The 22,013-nt window shown below is 40.1% G+C and overlaps 1 protein-coding gene across 1 annotated transcript; it reads right to left on the reverse strand.

Moving 5' to 3' along the window:
* Window positions 1-13,140: 13,140 nt before the first annotated feature.
* On the reverse strand, window positions 13,141-16,300 carry LOC118840324 (dynein intermediate chain 1, axonemal-like). Its single transcript, XM_036747805.1, has one exon. It carries the CDS (start codon window positions 16,218-16,220, stop codon window positions 14,076-14,078), a length of 2,145 nt encoding a protein of 714 aa, XP_036603700.1. The 5' UTR covers window positions 16,221-16,300; the 3' UTR covers window positions 13,141-14,075.
* Window positions 16,301-22,013: the final 5,713 nt, after the last annotated feature.

Here is a 22,013-nt window from a genome sequence, read left to right on the forward strand (position 1 = left end):
TGCAGTATCATGGAAACTATAAAAGAGAGAGATAAGTAAGACAGAACTATAGGACTTTTACTGGAATATTAATCAGCTCTAGGATCCTTTTAAAGGTCATCCCTTCTTAGTGGGAGGGGGAGTTCATGTGGGGAAGAAACTATTTAGGTTTTTAATATAATTTTCCATTTCCTATATGCATTTCACAGAGTATTCCACATGTCAAAAATGTTCTATATTGCATTTTATATACTACATATATTCTATATGTATACATACATACATGTACTCTTTAGTCAGTAGTATAAATGAAAGTAACAAAGTCCATTTTAACTGGAATTTTAGAAAACAAAATTTTTTGTAAAATTTTGAGTTCCTAATTTTTTATCCCTCCCTCCCGTCCATTCCTCTCCTCAAGACAGCCATCAATCTGATATAAGTTATACATGTGCAATCATGTAAACATATTTCCACATTAGCCATGTTGTAAAAGAAGAAATAGAACAAAAGGCAAAAGCCATGAAAAATAAAAAAGTGAAAATAGTCTGCTTCGATCTGCATTCAGACTCCATAGTTCTTTCTCTCGATGAGGATAGAATTTTCCATCATGAATCTTTCGGAATTGTTTTGGATCAATGTATCGCTGAGCAGAGCTAAGTTAATCATAGTTGATCATCACACAATGTTGCTGTCGCAATGTAGAATGTTCTCCTGGTTCTGCTCACTTCACTCAGCATCAGTTCATGTAAGTCTTTCCAGGTTTTTCTGACATCTGCCTGCTCATCATTTCTTATAGAACAATAGTAGCCCATTACATTTGTATATCAAAAATTGTTCAGCCATTTCTCAACAGATGGGCATACCCTCAATTTCCAATTCTTCACTCCCACATAAAGCATAGCTATAAATATTTTTGTACATGTAGGTGCTTCCCCCTTTTTTATGATCTTGTTCAGATATAGACCTAGTAGTGGTATTGCTGGATCAAAGGGTATGCACAGTTTGATTGCCTTTGGGCATAGTTCCAAATTTCTCTTCAGAATGATTGAATGAGTTCACAACTCCACCAACAATGCATTAGGAACACAATATTTTTTTTTCTAGAACTTCTTTCTTGATTTATTTTGGAACCTTCTCACCCTGCCCCCCTCTACCTTCTGCTAAGAAAACTACTTTTAACCAGTTTTGCTTCCATTCCCTTGAGTTGATGTATGCATGCGGTCTGCACACCTGCGTCTTCCTGCTGCTTTCAAATTTCTGTTTCCTTCTTAGGATAACCACTGTAGCCTCATGCTGACTTAGGAACATTTTAATTTTCTCATCACAATGCCAGCAACTCTATAAAATACTCAGTACCCCCCAGCTGGCAGGTCTTTTCACAGGAACTTTAATTAATGTAGTGTGTGCATCTTTAAATGTTTACATTCAATATTCACCCTAGTTGGAGAAACAGGTACATTTAGTTTTCACTTGGCATGTATAAGCAGCTATTTTTAGGGGAAAAAGTCATTTAATTCACCCATATTTTGATGGTTTTCTGAATTCAGCTCTTTGAGACTGTATTATGAGAGAAATGCCAGGTGACTTTCAGAGGTGTCAAGTTTTCTTATGTATAAGCCCTCCGGGATTTCAGTGCTTGGGGTGAGAGAAGGGGACTATAAATGGGCTTCAAGACAGGGGATGTGTGAGGATGAGTCTGTGTTCACAGAACACTAAGAACATGGATCTGGAACTGGGAGTGACCTTAGAGGTCATCTAGTCTAACCCCTTTATTTTTATAGATGAAGGAATTGTAACCCAAAGCAGGTGAGTGACTTGCCCAAGATCACACAGGAATAAATGACTGAACAGGGATTTGAACCCATGTCTTTGACACTCAAGCCAGAGCCTTTTATTTTCTTGTACAATGCCATGCTGTGGTCCTTTTAACTTCTATGTGCCAAACTCTAACATCCACCACATGACTAGGGCTATAATAATGTGCATTTTGTTGTTGTTCAGTCATTTCAGTTGTGTCCAACTCTTCATGACCCCATTTGTGGTTTTCTCTGTAAAGACACTGGAGTGGTTTGCCATTTCCTTCTCCAGCTCATTTTACAGATGAGGAAACTGAGGCAAACAGGATTAAGTGACTTGCCTGAGGTCACACAGCTAGTGAGTGTCTGAGGCCAGATTTGAACTCAGGAAGATGAGTCTTCCTGACTCTAGGTCCAGCACTTTATCCACTATGCCACCTAGCTGGCATATTCATAGATGGACACCAAGTACGTTCAGGACTTCTGTGGGCTGCCTGCTTTTTCTATATCCTACTCAATTACCCTACTGGGGAAGCAGTAATACTTGTCCCTATTTACTTTCCATCTATGAAGCTCAAATTTCTTATCTATAAAATGAGAATCCATAAATGTTTGAAAAGTATGAATATTTGTACTATACTATGGCATTTATGAGGCAGCTAGATTGTGCACTGGATAGAGCACTAGACCAGAGTTGGGAAGGCCTAAATCCAAATCCAGCCTCAGACATTTACTAACTTTGTGATACTGGTCGAGTCACTTAACCTATGCGTGCCTCAGTTTCCTCATCTGTGAAATGGAGATACTAATAGCACTATGACCTGGAAATATTGTAAGGATAAAATGAGAAAAAAATTATAAATTGCTTTGTAAATCTTAAAGTTCTAGTATACATACAGACATATATATGTGCACACATACACACACTTATATGTATGTGTACATATAGAGACAGCTAGGTGGCTCAGTGGGTAGAGTGCTGAGTTTGGAATCAAAGAGACCTGAATTCAAATATGACCTTAGACACTAGCTGCGTGACCCTGGAAAAGTCATTTAACTTCTGTTTGCCTTAACCTACTGGAGAAGAAAATAGCAAACCACTCCAGCATCTTTGTAAAGAAAATCCTGCAGGTAGTACTGGCATGCTATGGTCACGAAGAGTTGGACACAACTAAAATGACAACAATAATGACAACAAGTGTGTGTTTATGTGTGTGTGTACACACACAGCACAAATATACACACATATGTACATGCATATAAGTATGTGTGTACATATATATATATATATATGTATACTGGCTATCATTATTATCTCACAGGGTATTTGCAGCTGTCAATGAAATAATATATGTAAGGTGCTTGGTAAGCCATAAATTATTAAACAAATGTAAGTTCTTTTTAGGTGCAGCTAGGTGGTGTAGGGGATAGAGCTCCGGACCTGGAGGCAGGAAGAATCATTTTCCTAAGTTCAAATCTGGCCTCAAACAGTTACTAGCTGTGTGACCCTAGGCAAATCACTTAACCGTTTGCCTCAGTTTCCTCATCTATAAAATGAACCAGAGAAGGAAATGGAAAACCACTCCAGTATCTTTGCCAAAAAAATTCCAAATAGGGTCACAGAGAGTGGGACATGACACACCATCACCGATAACCACCACCTCCACCACCAACTTCTTTTTCTTACTCATCTTAAAGACTCTCAGGATCGTAGATCTAGATCCAGAAACAACTTTGAATGCAATTCCCTTATTTCACAGGACACTGAGGATTGACTTGCCCAAGGTAATGCAAACAGTAGCAGAACCAGGATTTCAAAGTAGTTTCTCTGCCTTCAGATTGAATGTTTTTTTTCTCTCTCACTGTACCGTATTGCTTCCATTAAAAGGACAGCTTTCACCTGTCCATTCAGATAATTCAAATGTAAAGAAACCAAGATAATATGCTATTTCATCCCTATTTTCTTTATTTCTTCTTTTTTTGCAAGCTAGCTTTAAAAGCTGTGAGAAATTTTCAAATGGATATCAAATTACTTTTTTCAGTAGAACTCATTTATGGGGCTTCAGGCCACTTTTTCTGCTGCTTCTTAAATTCGACTGATTATTATCCCCCTCCCCTACATTCTTATTCTCTGCACTCCCCTCACTGCTTCTTCCCCATCCCACCTCAGAAATAGCCTCATGGTTTTCTGGGGATTTTAAAATATCTTACCGAGTATTACCCTGGCTTGATTTTTTAAAAAGTAAGATATTTGTCGGACACTCCAAGTTCAAAGGAAGAGAAGGTTAGGACAAAGGTTTTCCCTCCTCCCTGTCCCCCAGAGAATTTTCACTTATGAGCCCAGGAGTGATGCCTGTTCCATCAAAAGAATTGTGCTCCATTGGAGCCCAGAAGAGTAATTACTGCAACAACTGGCATGTTACCTTATGACTTGCAAATACCATGGAGAAAATGAGCCAACTGCTTGTTTTTGTTTGGTTGTTTGTTTCTGTACAAACTGAGAATCTTAATCATCACTTAAAGGCCCAGGAGAAAGGCAACTTCTTCAATAGTATCCCACAGATTGAACTCTCATTCCCCTCTAATTATTTTGCATTCTATCATAGGATCTTAGATTTAGGGGTGGAAAGGATTTTAGATCAACTCCTTCATTTTAGGAATGAGGAAACTAAAGGTCAGGGAGCTTAAGAAAATTGTGCAAGGTCATCTAGAAGAGCTAGAGATTTGAATCCAGGTTCTCTGGCTCCAAATCCCAGTGCTTTGCTTTGAGTCCATTGAAGTTCATTGGCAAAGAAGAATTAAGGAGGTCAGAATATCAGGTCTCTGGGCCCATACTCAAAAGAAGACCCCGAATGTCTCTTTGAGAGTTTGCAATTAATATAATAATATATTTGAGGTACTTTACTTGAAATGCTATCAATTTGTACCACTACCCAGAATACTCAAGTAACTAAAATTTCATCTCATAATTTTTCAGTATGGCATAAGATATCTTCTGGTTGGCTTGCAGTTTGTGCAACACTGTCAAATAGTGGGAAAAAAGTTTCTTTCAAAAGACATGTCTTTTAAATCAAAGGATCTGGTCAACTAGGAAACTGACTTTTGTGGGTTTACATAATTTTATTTTAATTTTTTTAAGATTACATTTATAATCCTTATGTCAGATGCTTTTTCTGGATCTGGAGAGTTTGGGTATACCCTGAGTATTCCTCATTTGCATGGTTTATTTCCCCCTGCCAGATTATCTGAGAACATCCTGTATAATATCACTCAGTGTGTTGCCATCAACACTCCCTTGCAAGAACATAGTTCACAAGGCTCAAGGAGTGAACAGAAGTATTTGCAAATTGAAGAATACAGATCAGGCCCATTACTTTCTCTGAGCCTAAGTTCCTGCCTTCATAATTAATAATACCTATACATAGTACCTCCCTTACAGGGTAATTATACTGGTCAAATGAGATATTAGGTATAAATACTTTGAAAACCCCAAAGTGCTATGTATTAACTTTTACCATCATCATCATCATCATCATCAATTCTTCAGGCCTGTATATATAGTCTCAGTCAATTATACTCTTGCCTCTGGGAGGTCTGCCAGTCCAGTCCAGGATTTAAAGTCAGAGTCAGAGACTCAAACTCAATTGATTTAGCTGTAGACTTTATAGTTAATACACAAGCTGATATAGGGTACAAAAGATATTGGGGGCTGCATGTACCCTGACCACTTCATTGCCATTAGGGTCTCGGTAGTGTTTCTGGTTCTGCAAGAACACATTTAATAGTTCCAGCCTTACCTAACCTACTCACAGTTGGTGTATTTGGAGATGGTTCGGAGGTTCCAGCTCCTTTTATCATCCTGAGAGCATGAGATTCTACGACATCAAACCACTAAGGAGCCACAAACGTTGAAGAGTCAATGTAGGTTGATTCTGAATGGCTCAGTGATCCTGAAGAAATCTTGATACTCGGGTAGGACAAAGGGACCTGGAGTCTTTTACAAAAGTAACAACCTAAGGTTAAGCAGATCAGGGTCACTTCTGAATACACCAAGCGTGAGTGTGGTTTCATAAGTATGAATATTGTTGTGGTAGCTCATCCTTCTATGTGAATTGGATTCAAGTGAGGCAGAGTTGCACAAAGTGGTCAGCCTCACTCTCTCTTCCAGAGTCATTCAAGTCCAGTGGCAAGACAAAAGTAAGAACAACTGTTGGTGGGCCAACTTACAATGGATGATCATGTTCTCCTCAATGTCTGACCAAGTTCTAACTGTCCACCTGTTTCAGCTGCCTTCATGGCCACTGGAATAAATTGTTCTTATCTACCCATTCCACCAGGGGATGTCTTCACATGCTTGGATTAGACATCCCCCAAATTTATTGATGGATTTGAGGCTCATCAGTTAAACCCCTTTATAGATTTCACTTAATATAGACATTATGCATTTTTAGCTGATCCTATCTACATATTCCTTCTTCTGGAGAAAATATATAATGTAACCAGTCTACAATAGCAGGGCTCCAATATGGCACAAGAAGCCATCCTCCAGGTTGGTCTCCCTTCTCTAACATGACCCTTCTGACTGTGCAACATTACTCTACTTATAAGTCAGTCCTGCTTCATTGCCGATGAAGGGGCTGGTATAGTAGAATAAGGATACTAAATAAAAGGGATCCTTAAAATACTTTTTAAAAATGCACAGAGGGGCAGCTAGGTGGTGCAGTGAATAGAGTGCTGGCCTTGGAGTCAGGAGGACCTGAGTTCAAATGCAGCTTCAGACATTTGACACACTTGCTAGCTGTGTGACCTTGGGCAAGTCACTTAACCCCAATTGCCTTGCCTTCCCCCCTCAAAAAAAGTTAAAAAATGCACAGAAGAGAACAGAAGGAAGTTCAGAAGGAAGTGCAGACAAGTGAAACTATTTTAAAAGTAATGTATAGAATTTATTTTATTTTATCCTTAAAAAAAACAGCAGTGTGGAATAGAGATTCACAGCTCACCATTCTGTTCTTCAAAATTCTCATCGGATGCCACTGGTTCGATGCTCACTATCATGGTGGTCCTCTTCACCATCCTGGGTCTCCCTTCATCCTCTAAGGTTCTGCAGTACCCCACTAGGATAGGCCAAATGAGATATCTTCTGCTGCTGTTTCACATGCTGTTTAATCCTGGCTCCAGCAGATGGCAGGCATCCAACATTCTCTTTTCCCAAAAAAATCAATGCTCTGCCCCAGCCCCCACAGGGAAAGATCATGGTCAGGGTCCATGTTGTGACAGAGTAAGTTACAGTGTGAACTGCAACTCCAGCCTCAGATGCTTCCATTCCTGAATCTTTCCCTTATACTATCAAAAAAAAATCTCTTTACTCTGAATTTAAAGACAAACACATACATACAAAATTTCCATACAAACAGTAGGAAAAGGAAATTCCATAAAAACTGTGCATCTCCATTTCACAGTGTTTGCTTTTCTAAAAAGAGGCATGTAATAAATTCTATACATTACTTTTGAAATTTTCCTACTTTTCTGTGCTTACTTCTAATCTTCCTCATGTTCTCCTCTGTGCATTAAAAATATTTTGGTGACCCTCTTTTACTAAGCCCAAGATCCCCAATTCTCCCATTAAAAACTGAGATAAAGAGGAGAGGAACCCTTTGTAACAATTAAGCATAGTAAAGAGAAATGAATTCACATAGTGGCCATGTCCAAAAATGTATGTCTCTGTACCATATGTCTGTCACCTCTTTATGAAAAGATAGGTAAAATGCTTTATTGGTGGATCATTGCATTGATCAGAGTTCTTAAGACTCTCAAAGCTGTTTTTCTTTACAATGTTTCTGTCCTTGTATGAATCATTCTTGTGGCTCTGCTTTGACTCTGCCCCCAGGACTCATACTACCCAGGATTTTCTAAAATTAATAATTTCTTAGGACACAATGATATTTTATTACATTCACATATCACAAATTGTTCAGTTATTCCCCAGTTATCTGAGGCAATCTAAAACATCCCAATGATTTTTTGATTCTTGCTTTAATTTTTTTCCTTCTTCAGGATCAAAGAATTAATCATTCTTGTGACTGTTACTTCTCTTGTATATACTCCCTCTTAACTACTCACACCCGATTATTTCACAGTAGTGTTTGTTTTATTTCTACACCAAACTGTTGGTGTGTGTGTGTGTTTCAAACCTCATTTATTCCAGTCATATGAATGAGATTATCTGATGCTTACTCCCTCTTCCCTTGCACCATGTTCGTATGCTCTTTTTGTGTACCTCAATTATGAGAAATAGCAAGTATCATACCATTCCTTTTCCTTTCTACACTAAATAAATATTTTCCTCTTTTTCTCCTTTTTCTTTCCCCTCTTCAAATATTGAGAACAGAACCAATCCATTCCCAAGACCTCTGTTTTCTTACCTCTCTAAATACTCTTTGAAAACAAAATTCAAGAGATAGGGTTCTTAACCTTTCTATATCATGAACCTCTTTGGCAATCTGATGAAGCCTTCTCAAAATAATAGTTTTAAATGCATAAATAAAAAATACATAAGATTATAAAGGAAGCCAATTAAATTGAACTAGTTATCCATCTATCTATCTATCTATCTATCTATCTATCTATCTATCCATCTTTAAAAGCAAATTCATGGAAAGCAGGTTAAGAAACCCTGTTCTACAGGGACATTTGGTTCTTCTCTCCTAATAGAAAGTTAGCACTGCATCATCATAGAGCTCCTTCCAATTTCTCAAATAAATTTATCTTTCTAGATTTTTCTGGGCTCATTTTTTATGTCAAAATTCTTACTCAGCTCCAGTCTTTTCACCAGAAATATTTAAAAGCTCTGTACTGCATTAAAAATCAATTTTTCTTTCCTTTTAGGATTAAACTCCACTTGGCAGGGTAAGTGATTTTTGGTTGTAAGCCTACCTCTTTTGCCTTTTGGAATATTCTATTCCAAAATCTTCTCTCATTTATAGTAGAAGATACTGGGTTTTGTGTGATCCTGACTATGGTCCACTGCTATTTGAAGTGCTTCTTTCTGGATGCTCACAGAATTTTTTCTTTGACCTGAGAGTTCCGATTTTGACTATGACATTCTTGGGACTTTTTCCTTTTGAGGTTTCTCTCAGGAGGTCATTGATGGATTCGTTCTATCTTTATTTTGTCCTCTGGTTCCAATAGATTTGAGAAGTTGTCATTTTATGATTTTTTGAGCTATAATGTTTGGGCTTTTAAGAAATTTGGGTTTTCAGTGAGTCCAGTGATTCTTAGATTATCTTTCCTTGAGCTGTTTTCTAGGTTAATTGTTTTTGATATTGGTATCTTACTTGTTTCTTCTATTTTTTTCTGTCTTTGACTTTGTTCTAATATTTCTTGCTGCATTATTGACTTTTGTTTGGTATAATCTAGCTTTCAGGGAGTCCATTTCTTAATTAAGGGATACTAATTTTTCTTCTTAGCAGTTTCCAATTCTTTACTCTAGATTTTTTTTTTTGTCTCTTCTTTCATGTCTTCATTCATATACAGTCCTTGTGGAAAAGCTTCCCCCCCCCCCTTTGAGCCTCTGTTTACGGTTTTTACAGAATTATTTGCTTCTGCTTTTGAGGAATCTCTAGATTTTCAATTAAAAAATATTTATCATGCAATTTAAAAAAATTTCTGATATCTTTCAAGTTTTAATTCCTGAACTAGAACTTTGTGCCTGGATCAAGCCCCACTACTGATGTGCTTTTAAATGGAATGGTCAAGCTTGCTTAATTCACTCTGGGTTTGCATTCCTACCTCCATCCCCTGTAATTACTTCATGTCCTCCGTCATCTTAGAGGTTCAGAGCACGAGATCTCTAGGGCCTTCTCAGGACAATTTTGACAGGGACCTTACAGCCTTTTGGCCTAGACTGTTTCAATGTGAAGGCTGCAGCATCATGGTGTGAACTTCAGAGGTTTAGCAGATTAGATATGTGGGAGCTAGGCTATGTGCATTCCAATTCAGGAAACTACCTTGACCAGAAGTCTTCCTCTGTTCTATTGTACAGTCCCACCCCCCCTCTTCCAGGTTCATTCTTTCAACTTGCACTAAATTATTAAGTTAGGTTCCCAGGGGGGAGATACTGAGATACTACTTCTCCCCTCAGGGCTCTAAGGAGACACCTGAGGATTTGAGATTTCTAATACTATAGCTCACAAGCCCCTATCTAATATATTCTTTACTAGTTATCAACTAGCTGACATTACTTAGCTTTTTTTTTTTTTTTTGCAGGGCAATTGGGGTTAAGTGAGTTGCCCAAGGTCACACAGCTAGTACATGTGTCAAGTGTCTGAGGCTGGATTTGAACTCAGGTCCTCCTGACTCCAGGGCCGGTGCTCTACTCACTGCACCACCTAGCTGCCCCCCATTAATTAGCTTTTACAAATGTTCATTTATCGCTAGGTGGCACAGCCGATAGAATGCTGATTTCAAATCTGGCTTCAGCTACTAACTATATGATTCAGGGTAAGCCACTTAACCCTGTTTGCCTCAGTTTTCTCATCTGTAAAATGAGCTGGCGAAGGAAATGGCAAACTGCTCCAATAGCTTTGTCAAGAAAACCTCAAATGGAGTCACAAAGAGTCAGATGTGACTGAAACGACTGAATAACAACAACCAAATTTACTGAGAAGGAATGATAACAATAAAATTACAAAACCATACCATCCCCCCTCAAACCAAAACCACACTTTCATTGAGGTAAACTTTAGAGATCACATGTGGCCAGAGGGTGAACTCATATTGTCCCTTTGTGGAGTCAACACTTTGTGCTGGGCTCTGAGGCTTGGTGCCTTTGTATAATCAGAAAGCTGCCTCTCCTCATGTGTGGCTCTCAGCTCCTGATACAGGTGCTTATGTCGGCCACTTATGTTCACTAGATCCCACTACAGGCTCTGATGCTACAGGCACTGCTACCAGTATGATAGGAAGTGCAGATCTTCCAACCTTTAAAGTTCACAATGTTATTACTTGGTGAATGGGAGAGGGAGGAGAAAAACTCAGACACCTCTCCCCCAATTCCCAGACTGGCTTGTTTTAATCTCTGCCTACAAAAGACATGACTGATTCTCTTCAATAAATAGCAAAGTACGCCCTGTGTGCATCTGCTGTCATTCAGTAATCAAAGCGTTTCATTCCTCTCAAACTGTTTGAACTTATTTTGCACCTTTGATTTATTGATCGATTAAGTCAAGAAAGTCTGGTCCTTGCTGTAGTTTGAGGATGGAATGTGAACCCTTACCCTGGAAGCTAGGTGACACCTTACCTGGCAGCTAGAGTGCTGAGTCTGAAGTCAGGAAGACCTGAGATCAAATCTGGTCTCAGACACTAGCTGTGTAGTCTTGGGCAAGTCACTTAACCCCGTTTGCCTTAGTTCCTCAACTGGAGCTGGAGAAGGAAATGGCAAACCAAAATCTTTGCTGAGAAAACCCCAAATGGAGTAATGAGGAATCTGAAATGACTGAACAACAACAGCACCCTCACACTAAATTTTATAGACCTTGGCCCTCATGGAAAACAATGAAAATAGCTATCATTTATGTGTTGCTTTAAGGTTTGCAAAACCCTTTACAAATAATATCTCATTTTATTCTCACAACAACCCTGGAGGCAGATACTGTTATTAGTTTGTTACTTTTACATGTGAGAAAACTGAGACAGATAGAAGTTACGTGAGTTGTCTAGGGTCACACAACTAGAAAGTATTTGACAGTGGACTTGAAATTGGGTCTTTCCTGATTTCAAGTCTAGCACTTTATCTACTGTGCCATCTAGCTGCCTCTAAGAAATTATATTATGCCTTTGCTCCTTACATGTCCTACCAGGTCTTTGTTGCCACCATCATGTTGGCTTATGGTAAATTTTTAAAGTCTGATGTCCACTCTGTCCTAGTACCAGTGCGTATACCTCCTGCTCATGGTGGTGGTTCCCATGGGTCTACAGGCTCTAGAGAGGAACTATGTATCTCTCCGCGCCCCCCTCCCCACCCTGCTCTCCTTCCCCCTTCCCCCTGAACACCACCCCACTTTGTCTTTCAGCTCCATCTGGGTCAGCTGAAAAGGATTATACAAAAGATAGAGGCTATTTTCCTAGAAAAGGGACTAAGTGACCATGAAAATCTCATTGTAGTTAGTGACCGTCATTACATGAGTTTGGTGAGAACAAATATTTAATCCTGACTTAATTCTACAATCTCGTAGACAAGTTACAATACTGATTAAAATACTATGTGTACATTTGTATCTTCATTAAGAGAATTTGAATTCTGGGTTTGAACCCAGGTTCTAATCAAATAATTTAATATAGTTAAAATAACCCTGCTTTATCCCAGGGATGAAAAGGAATCTAAACATACCCAGAAGAGGTTATCGAAGGACGCTGTGAAATGTCTTTTACTAGACATTGTAAGACTAGGTTTGTCTTTAAGATTTCCCGTAGGAAGAAGACATTTCAAGGGTCCTTTTTATTCTCAAGTCTTGTCATTGGAATATCAGCATCTCCTTCTTCCCTCCCATACTCCTTTTCTATTCCTTTCTGAAGTCAAAGTCATTTATCCTGAATTACTTTTAACTCAGTTATTTAAAAAATGAATTTGCTACTGAAAATAAAATAATATTAAAACATCTTTTAAAAAATTCATGGACTTATCTCAGGGTCTCCCCAGATTTTCCATCCTAAACTTTTCAACTTACATTAAGATCCCATATGCACACCCTCTTGTCTTGGCAGATATCCTGGTCACCTATATGACCATTTATTGAGAATGCTGGAGAGGACATTCCTGCTCATCTCTGGGCTGGACCAGATCATTTCTGAGGTCTCTTCCAATCCCCTAGATTCTATGATTGTGTGCAAAGCAGAAGATGGAAAAACACAGCCACTGAGCTCTTTGTCTTGGTCCATGGCATGATGTCCTTGAGTCATTAAAGAAAGATTAAATTGTCTATGTTCAGTATCATCAAGTTAAGAAAACAGAAAGGTACATAATGCATTTTAGAAAGATTTGCATCCAAAAATAATGTTTGGAATGATTAATGTAAGTTTTCTGGAAAATGTATTTATATAGAACATCTCATTCCCCTATGATGCTAAGTAAATAAGGTTGTTACTATCTTTATATTTATCAAAATACTTCACTATTTTCAAAGGACTTTGCATTTCTAAAAATTCCTTATAACATCCGCTTAAAGATCAGGATTTGAAACTATAGACTTATAGAAGATTACAGTTATAAGCTGGGGTGTGCCGGAGCTAGCTTGAATCAGCTCTTGAAAGCTGATTCCGTACAAGGATTTACACATTGGAAATAGTAAACACTACAAATCTTGAATTATTAGGCTCAAATTGTTGTTTTATTGATTGTATAGACTTAAGGAAGTAATAGCGATGTTAATAATGCATATTAAACTTAAAAATGTCTTATGGATGCCCCCCTTTTGAGATATCTAGTACAGTCTAGACTACTGCTCCCGAATCTAAATATATTTCAGAAACTGTCTCTACAACATCCGTAGTAAATGCTTATCTACTCCTTGTTCGCATATTTCCAGTAATGGAAAGTTCATTACTTTTTGAGGAGAGTGTTTAAAAAACTTTTTCAGTAGTTATTCTCTGTAGTGGCAAGAATACTGGATTGGGAGACCTGTGTCCTTTTTAAACAGGTCCAAAAAAACGAACTTAAATTTTAGTCCTTGTTCTACCACCGACTCTTGTTGGCAGGGCTCTGTCATCTGCACAGGTGCAGGGGACTTGGGAGTAGTTCCTTTTCATAAAAGTGACCCATGGTGAAATAGTAGTATGCAATTAGGCTGTTGCTATTACTAGAGTCCATTTTATGGACCCCTGATGATCAGATTTCTCTGATCTTGATTTTTTTTTTTAACTCTGAGACCTGTTTATTTGTCTAGGAGGGTGTTGAGGGTTACTGGGCTAGGGCCTGTGATGTTTTGTATATCCATAAGGGAGGGGGTAATTAATAGCCTCCATAGGCACATCTGCAAGGCGATCTCTTTCATGTTCCCACAATTCAGGATAATGAGACCACTGGCATTGCTCAGGGGTATGGTTACAGGGTCAGGTGTTGGAGGTGTGTGGTGTATGATCACTGCTTGTTGCGTGGGCATTAACACTGAAGGAGGAGGGTATCTGTGGGGTGGCCTGGAGCCAGGTTGGAGGAAGAGGTTGCCCAGGACTGGTGCATGGTCTGAGGCATAGAGACTCTGGGTCAGGTCAGTAAGCAGAGGCGCTGCAGTCTGGGGACAGCTTAGATCAGCTCTTCGCTTCTTTCACGAGGTTCAACAGTTTGTCCAGTTTGGCAATCTCTACTTCTGGGCCTCTCTTCACCTCCTGCCCCTTCTTCTTCTTGGGCATCTTGCGCAGATTGGGTGAGAGTTTGAGGCAGGTGACCTGACCATGATCATCCCCAACAATAATGACAGGGTGAACGGCATTGAACCGCACATGGGTAAGCTTACTTTTCTTCTTGGCCACTACTGGCTGGTTGCAGAGAGCCTCATATTTGTTGATGACCAGGTCAAACACATGGGCCTTCCCATCAGCGGTGACTGCAGCAAAGACAGTAGAGGAGTATGGGGCCCAAGCTATATCACCCACAGCAGAATTCAAGTCATAGATGAACACTGGTTTCTTGATTGTGTGGTCCCAGATTTTCACTGTCCAGTCAGAGCTGCAGGACATGAAGACTTTGGAATGGTATGGATTCCAGATCACTGCATCCACTGTCATGTTGTGGGCCTCAAACACGTCAATGAATTCATTTGAGTAGGTTTTGGAGCATTTGTAGATTTTACCCTCCTCCGTGCCCACAAGAAACAAGTAGTCGATCTGTTTGTGGAAGTCGAAGGATGTTCCACAACCAATTGTGTACACGTTAAGTTCTTCTGGACCTTCAGTTGTGGTGCCCTCCACATTTAGAGTGATGATATCTGTGTGCATCAGCTCATTCTTCACCAGAGTCCAGGATACAATCCGCCCATCAGATGACACTGAGAAGAAATTCAGATTATTGTCCATGTCATCATTCTGCCACCTGACCTGCCACACAGGTTCTGAGTGCTTTCCTAACTTGGCTGAGCTCTTGTAGGATGGCTGTGAATGAGGCTTCTTCAGATTGTAGATAGCCACGTTGCCATCATAGTAGCCTACGGCCACCAGGTAGGGGTGCTCGACATGCATGTCAAGGCACATGATGCCACACTCGCTGCTGAAGATATATTCTGGGAAGCTGGGGTTCTTCAGGGTGTACAGGAGCAGCATGCCCCGGTTTTGCTTCATGAAGTCATAAGAGCCATGTCCCACTGCAAACAGATCATTATATTTTGGATTCCAGCTGAGGGCAGTCACAGCCAGGCGCTTTGCCTTATCATACTGGAACTTCCAGAGAGGAAGCAAGGTGCCCTCCTGTTCCCGATACTCATCAGCGGCATCTTCATAATACTTAAAATCTTGGGCAATATCATCGTATGTGTTCTGATTGACCATTCGCTCCACTATTTTGGCTGCTTGGGTCACCTTGGTTATGTCGTCACTCAGCAAATCCAGGGATGTCAATTTCCCCGTTGTCTTCTTCTCAACTTTTTTAGCTACTGGGCCTTTTGCCTTCTCCAACTCCTTAGTCTTTTCTTGTTTCTCCAGTTCTTCCGAATATGCATCATAGATCTCCCACTGAGTAGCTGTGGCAGAGAAGTTTGCTCTAGGCGGAGGTTCCATTTGACAGTCTCGGTCCCGTAAAGGGTTGTTGAACGTCTGAGATGCTCTTTCACTAAAATTAAACTGGTTGGTGAGCTTCCGTTCCTTTGGCTTTCTAGGGGTAATAACCTCTTCTATTTCGGCTTCTGCTTCCCCTTCTGCCGCTTCTTCAGCCGCCTGAACCTCCCCTTGACTCCCTGCTTCCTTCGGTTCTCCACCTTCACCGCCTTCACCGCCTTCTCCACCTTCTCCACCTTCTTCACCTTCTTCACCTTCTTCACCTTCACCACCACCTTCTGCTTCTGCGGGTTGAGCCTCCTCAACCTCCTGAATACTTCCTGCTACATAATTCTGCCGTCTGCCTTCATCTGAGTCTTTGGGGATCATGTTCCCAGTCAAGCTGAAGTGGACTGCTAGTTGGGCTATAAAACTTACAGGTTTATACGTCCCTTCTTTAAAGCTGAACCTGACGATGTTTTGGGGAGCGTGTGGGTTATTGGACGTCAGGATACGAGTGAATTCTTCTTTTAACTCAGCTTCACTCAGCTCCAACTGGTCTGGGGGTTTGATCAGCGTCTTGGCCTGAGCCCACTCATCTGCCCCTTCTCCCACATCTGGGCCAGCGTCCTCATCTCTTTTCCTGGTTATCCTGGAAACTGGTTGTCCACCGCCACTCGATCTACGGGCCGCAGGTTTCGGGGCCATCGCAGTAGCAACCGGTAGCTCTTGGAAGTTTAGGATTCCGATTTAAACCCTTGGCAACCGACCGGAAGCCCGGGCGCAGGCGCATCTCGTTGTACTGAAGCTATACCGCCCCTCCCCCCCCCCGCCCCCACCTCCCGTCTTGATTTCTTGACCTCAATCCCTATTTCTAATCTCTTATTCAGCCTTTTTAGAAACTTTGACCATATACTTTTGGTTTCCATTATAACTTTATGTGTATATATGTGTATATATGTATATATATGTATATATCTATATGTATGTATATATACATATATAACATATGTTATATATTATATAATATATACATTATAACATACATTATAACATCATAACATTTATTAAGCACCTACTATGTGCCAGGAACTGTGCTAAACTCTAGGGAAACAAATACAAAATAGAAGGCAGTTTTCTTATTCAAGAAACTTTCAGGGAAGACAACACACAACACAGAAAAGGAAGCTGGAAAAGGGATGGGCAACCCCCCATATCTGCCCTCTGTAAAGGGAAGGCTTTGGGAGGAGTTGAGTGCTCTACCGTCCAGGCCTCTAATCAGAAGAGAGAGGGGAGGCTGAGGGAGGTGGGAAGGTGCAAAGTATTCATCGCTGAGTTAGCAGCATGATGGAATTTAAAGAGAAGTCTAAGCTGTTGCAGTTCTGGATGGGACTGGGCTCCACACTGCTGTAATCTCAGGCTTCTGCCTCCAGGGTGCCCAGTGGAGGTCACTACCATCTATTATTCTCCTTGCACAGTCCCCAACTGAGAGCTGGCTCCATCCCCTGCTGTAAACCTAACAGGGACTGCCCCAATTACTGAGAAGAATCTGGTCTAAGGTTTGCTGGAACCTAATCCCTCCAGGCCCCACCTCCCCACCATTCAGCCTGTCTCTGACTGGTGCATTCTTTTCAGGACTTTGAAAGAGCTCCCCTTTCCTGCAGACTGCCCCGAGCTCTGCCAGCTTTGTCTCCTGTTATGACTCTGGTGAGAGTATTGCCTTTTTGCCTCTTGGAATGCCCCAACACTTGTACTTGTCTAGCCCTGCCTCTTTGTACAGTAATATCAGAGGCTGGATCAGTTTCCCCTTCCCTTCTTCCCCAACCCTTGAAGAGCTTTGACAGTCCAGGGACAATATTCTGCTGCCTTCATGCCCCATTTACTGGCTCTCATATGTCATTTTTTTCACATGCATCTGTAGGCTTCTTTTGTAGGCCTCAGATGGATGGAAGAATATTCTGGTGCTTCCTTTTGGTCTCCTTGATTATTGTTCCTTCCAGTGCTCGTTAGCTAATTGCTGGGGTGTTTAGGGAAAACTAGGCTCTGCTGAGACCTTTCATGTTGCCATTTTAATCAGAAGTCCCCAAGGTCCAACTTCTTTTACAAAATTTGAGGTTTCCAATCAGTGAACACTAATTATCTCTATCATCTTTAAAATTAAGGTTCTCTCTAACCATACATTCTCAACAAGTGCTTACAAAGGATGATATTTGTCCAGGATGATTCCCATTGACACAGCTCCCTTTCCCCCGAGTTTAATCCTAGCTATGTAATAAAACATCCCATGTTTCTTGCCTTATCCTAATAGCTTCTAGTGATGACTTCTTCTCTAAGTAAACACAAACTACCCCTTTAATTGTTTGTTATATAATTACTTCAGGAACTTCACCAACCTGTCATTTTAAGTTTTGTTGTTGTTCAGTTGTATCTGACTCTTTGTGACCCCGTTTGGAGTTTTCTTGGCAAAGATACTGGAGAGGCTTGCCATTTCCTTCTCCAGCTCATTTTATGTATGAAGAAAGTGAGGCAAGCATAGGTTAAGTGACTTGCCCAGGGTCACACAGCTAGCAAGTGTCTGAGACTGGATTTGAATTCAGGTCTTTTTGACTCCAGGCCCGGTGCTCTACCCACTGGGCCACCTACCTGTCATTTTAAATATCTACTTAAAATATAAGAAGCATTTATTCACCTCTAGGCTATGGTTTCTTCTGTTATCCTTCATGATTATACAAAGATGTCTGAGTAGTCATCAGTTCCATAATAGTTCATCTGAACTTGGTGCTTTGAACTCATTGATATCAGGTAGGTGTTTTCTTATCTTTTTCTAAATTGTCTTGAGCTTCAATCCCTGGCAACAGGTTTCTCTCTTCCCTTTCTAGTCTGAAGGTCATTTTCTTTAGCAGAGAGAATAGAAGCAAAAAAGCTGATAACATCATCTCTTAATATTATCACATCTGAGGTAATCTCCCTTCTTTGAGTATCCTCTCTCCTTCAATATTAGTAAAAACTCCCTTTTGTTGAACTTCTTAAGTCTTTCAAGCTACTCCTTGTTCTGGGATTTCAATAGCCTGACAAGATTCTTACAGGATCTCATACCACCCATTTTCAGAGTATACTATACAGGGTGTCCCTAGAGATGCAAATATCCTAGCTGGAGGGTAGCATAGAGGAGCCTTTAACTTTTGCATAGATAAGAAAGCAGTTGATATATACTCCTAGGGTGTCATTAGACATTTTTCAGTCAAGTCCCACTCTTTGTGACCCCATTTGAAGTTTTCTTGGCAAAGGTACTGGAGTGGTTTGCTGTGTCCATCTCTAGCTCATTTGTACAGCTGAGAAACTGAGGCAAAGAGGGTTGATTGACTTGCCCAGGATCACACAGTTAGTAAGTGTCTGAGTATGGATTTGAACTTAGGAAGGTGAGTCTTCCTGACTTCAGGCCTGGCACTCTATCCACTGTGCTACCTAGCTTCCCAGTCCTTAGGTGTCTCCATGTTAAACTGTAAGGCTGATGGAAAGGACTGAAAGTTCTAAGGCTGCAGTAGCAGGACAGATTGCAAGACCCAGGGGTCCTTAGATTACATCAGGAGGGCAGATGACATTGCCCAAAAGTCTGTAGGGTCTGTCAACTTGGCAGATGGTAAAGTGCAGAAGACCTCATGGTGAAATAGTAGGGACTCATCTCATCAGAAAGCCTATAATTGATGAGTTCCAGTTCATCTAAGTAGTGTGAGCTGCCACATTGCTTTTCATGAACAGTCTTACCCTGGAGTCCAGAGCAGGGTAGAGGGAGGGAAAAGAGGAAGGGAAAGGAGAGGGAAATTCCTACCGGTGGCACTTCTTGCCTGGTTGCTTCAATGGGGTCTGAATAGCCCAGGGGTCAGAGGAGAGGAGATGGGAAAATTCAGGTGCAGGGTGCCCCATGGATGACCAATTATCCCTTTCCTTTGTTTTCCTTGCCCAATGAGAAATTCTAAGTCTAGGGGTCAAAGAAATGTGGGAAGGTTGTTGGAAGAATCCAGCATAATAAACAGGTAAATAAAGACAGTAGTGATGTTCTGAAGCTCAAAGGGGACTTTGGATTTAGCAAGTAAGGAAATATCTTGATTCAACAAGGGGACAAAGGCATCCAAATGGGGTTTTACCATGATGAAATAGCATGGCACAGTGAAGAGAGAACTGGATTTGAACTGAATGGACTCATGTTGAAATAAATCTCAGCTCTATCACTTATAGACCACGTGACCCGAGGAAGATACCACCTCTCTTGGTCTCAGTTTCCCTATGACGAGAGGGTTGGTTTTTATGACTTGTATCATCCCTTCTAGCCATGAATTTATGTTTCTTTGCTGAATATCTATGAATATAGTCCATGGAAGCTAGCTTTTACAACAATTAACATACTTCTATGGAAAAAGGCTAGAAAAGTTGCTAGACTGGAGAAAACTCAAATTATGCATCAGTTTTTTTTCTTTTTTCAGTCTGCCTATAAAAAAGCCAGGTAGAGATGTAGAAGAAGCACAACAGAAGAAGAGCTAAATTCATATTTAGTCTCAGATATTTACTAGTTGTGTGACCCTGTTCAAGTCACTTATCATCTATCTGTAAAAATGAAGATAGTCATTTACATGGTTTTTTCTCCCTGCTTCTTGAGGAGGACTATGATTTTGCCTTTCTTTGGATCTTCATTATTTTGCAGTGTCTGGCTCATGGTAAATATTTAATGAATACTTGTTGGCTTGACTTGTTATTGAAAGGTGGGGGTGGGGGTTGGGGAATCACATAAGGTTGTAGAGCTACTTCATTGTCACTACCTTACACGACCACAGTGTCAGGAATGACAAGGTAGGCTACAAGTAGACGTTAGTATCATTTCCGTAGAATTCAAACATAGAAGCATCACCAGACTGTGATGACTTACAGGATCTTTGCTGCCTTTAAAAGAACAAAAAGCCTGAAACCAGGTGATTTGCTGTTTGAAGGAGAAATGGGAATGCACTGAAGAGAGAAGGGACTGATTCCAAAGACCTTCACAGGAGAGTCACTTAACTTTTAGTTTCTACCTGTTTACCCAGAAGCCTTGTTCTTTACTTTCCTCCTAACCTCCGTTCACCATTGTGATGCTTAACATACCACAATTTCCATCTGTAGTACATTATATACCTGTATGCATCTCTATCTCTGATTCTCTCTTTCTTTATATCTGCCTGTCTACTGTTCATCTATCAATCATCTGAATTTGTATGTATGTATGTATGTATGTATGTATGTATGTATGTATCTACCTATCTATCTACCTGTCTACTACTAATCTAATCCATCCATCCATCCATCCATCCATCTCTCCATCCATCCACCCACCTATCTATCTATCTATCTATCTATCTATCTATCTATCTATCTATCTCTCCTTGTCAATTTATCTACCTGTCATCTACTTATCAATCTATCTTTCTACTTGTCTATAAGTCTACTACTTGTCTATCTATCTACCTGTCTCCTGTTTATCACTCTCTCTTTTTTCTCTTTCTCTCTCTCTTCCCTATATCTCTATCTACCTGTATACTATCTGTCTGTCTGTCTATCTGTTTATCTATCACTTGAGTTATACAAAAGGACACCTGATACATAGGCTGGATTTAAAAAAAATAAGTTTGATTCATTTCTAGAGGATGGTGAATAAGAGGTTTAGTTGTTAACAACTAGATGCTCATACACGCAAAGAGCTACACACTCACACCTACTACATGTTATCAATGAACAACATGCATCCAACCATTCAGATTCTCTGGTTGAACACATATTGTATTCTTTTTTCTTGCCTACTGATCCAGTTATACGATTCCTTAAACTAATGACAAATATTAAGACATACTGATACTCCAAATTTAGGGGATATCATGACTCATAAATACCTTTAGGTGTATCTTCTATATATTGATAGAAGGATTCTTCAGTTAATTCACTCTTACCTGTATCAAAGAATCAGCGCGATGTAGGGGAGACAGCACTGGACCGGAAGTTGGGAGGACATGATTTCCAATCTCACCTCAGACACTTGTGGGCTATGTAACTCTAGGAAGCAACTTAACTTCTTTGAGACATAATTTCTCATCTGCAAAATGATTATTATAATAGTACCTCCCTCACACAGTTTCTATGCAGCTCAGATGAGAAAATGTATGTAAAGTACTTTGTAAATCTTAAAACATTTTCTAAATATGAGCTTATGTTCTAAATTATCCAATTTTTTCTTATTCCAGAGCTATGTTTATATTTTAATGTCTCCCAACTTGGCTTTGGATTGTTAGAGATTTTCATACGATGCATTTTTATTCTTCTTTACTACTTGGTACTCATTGATCTTGTCTTTCATTCAACAAACATGCATGCTTGTGTGTAAACCCAGCACTTACTATATGCCAGGCACTTTTATAATTTCTGGGAATATAGCTAGAAGCAGAAAGAAAGACAGTCCCTGTCCTCCAGGAGATTGTATTC

Source organism: Trichosurus vulpecula, chromosome 2 (genome assembly GCF_011100635.1).
Source record: "Trichosurus vulpecula isolate mTriVul1 chromosome 2, mTriVul1.pri, whole genome shotgun sequence".
Taxonomy (NCBI): Eukaryota; Metazoa; Chordata; class Mammalia; order Diprotodontia; family Phalangeridae; genus Trichosurus; species Trichosurus vulpecula.

Bases quoted from the DNA above. Each gene is read 5' to 3' on its own strand.
- LOC118840324 (XM_036747805.1), bottom strand. From the start codon at position 16,220: ATGGCCCCGAAACCTGCGGCCCGTAGATCGAGTGGCGGTGGACAACCA.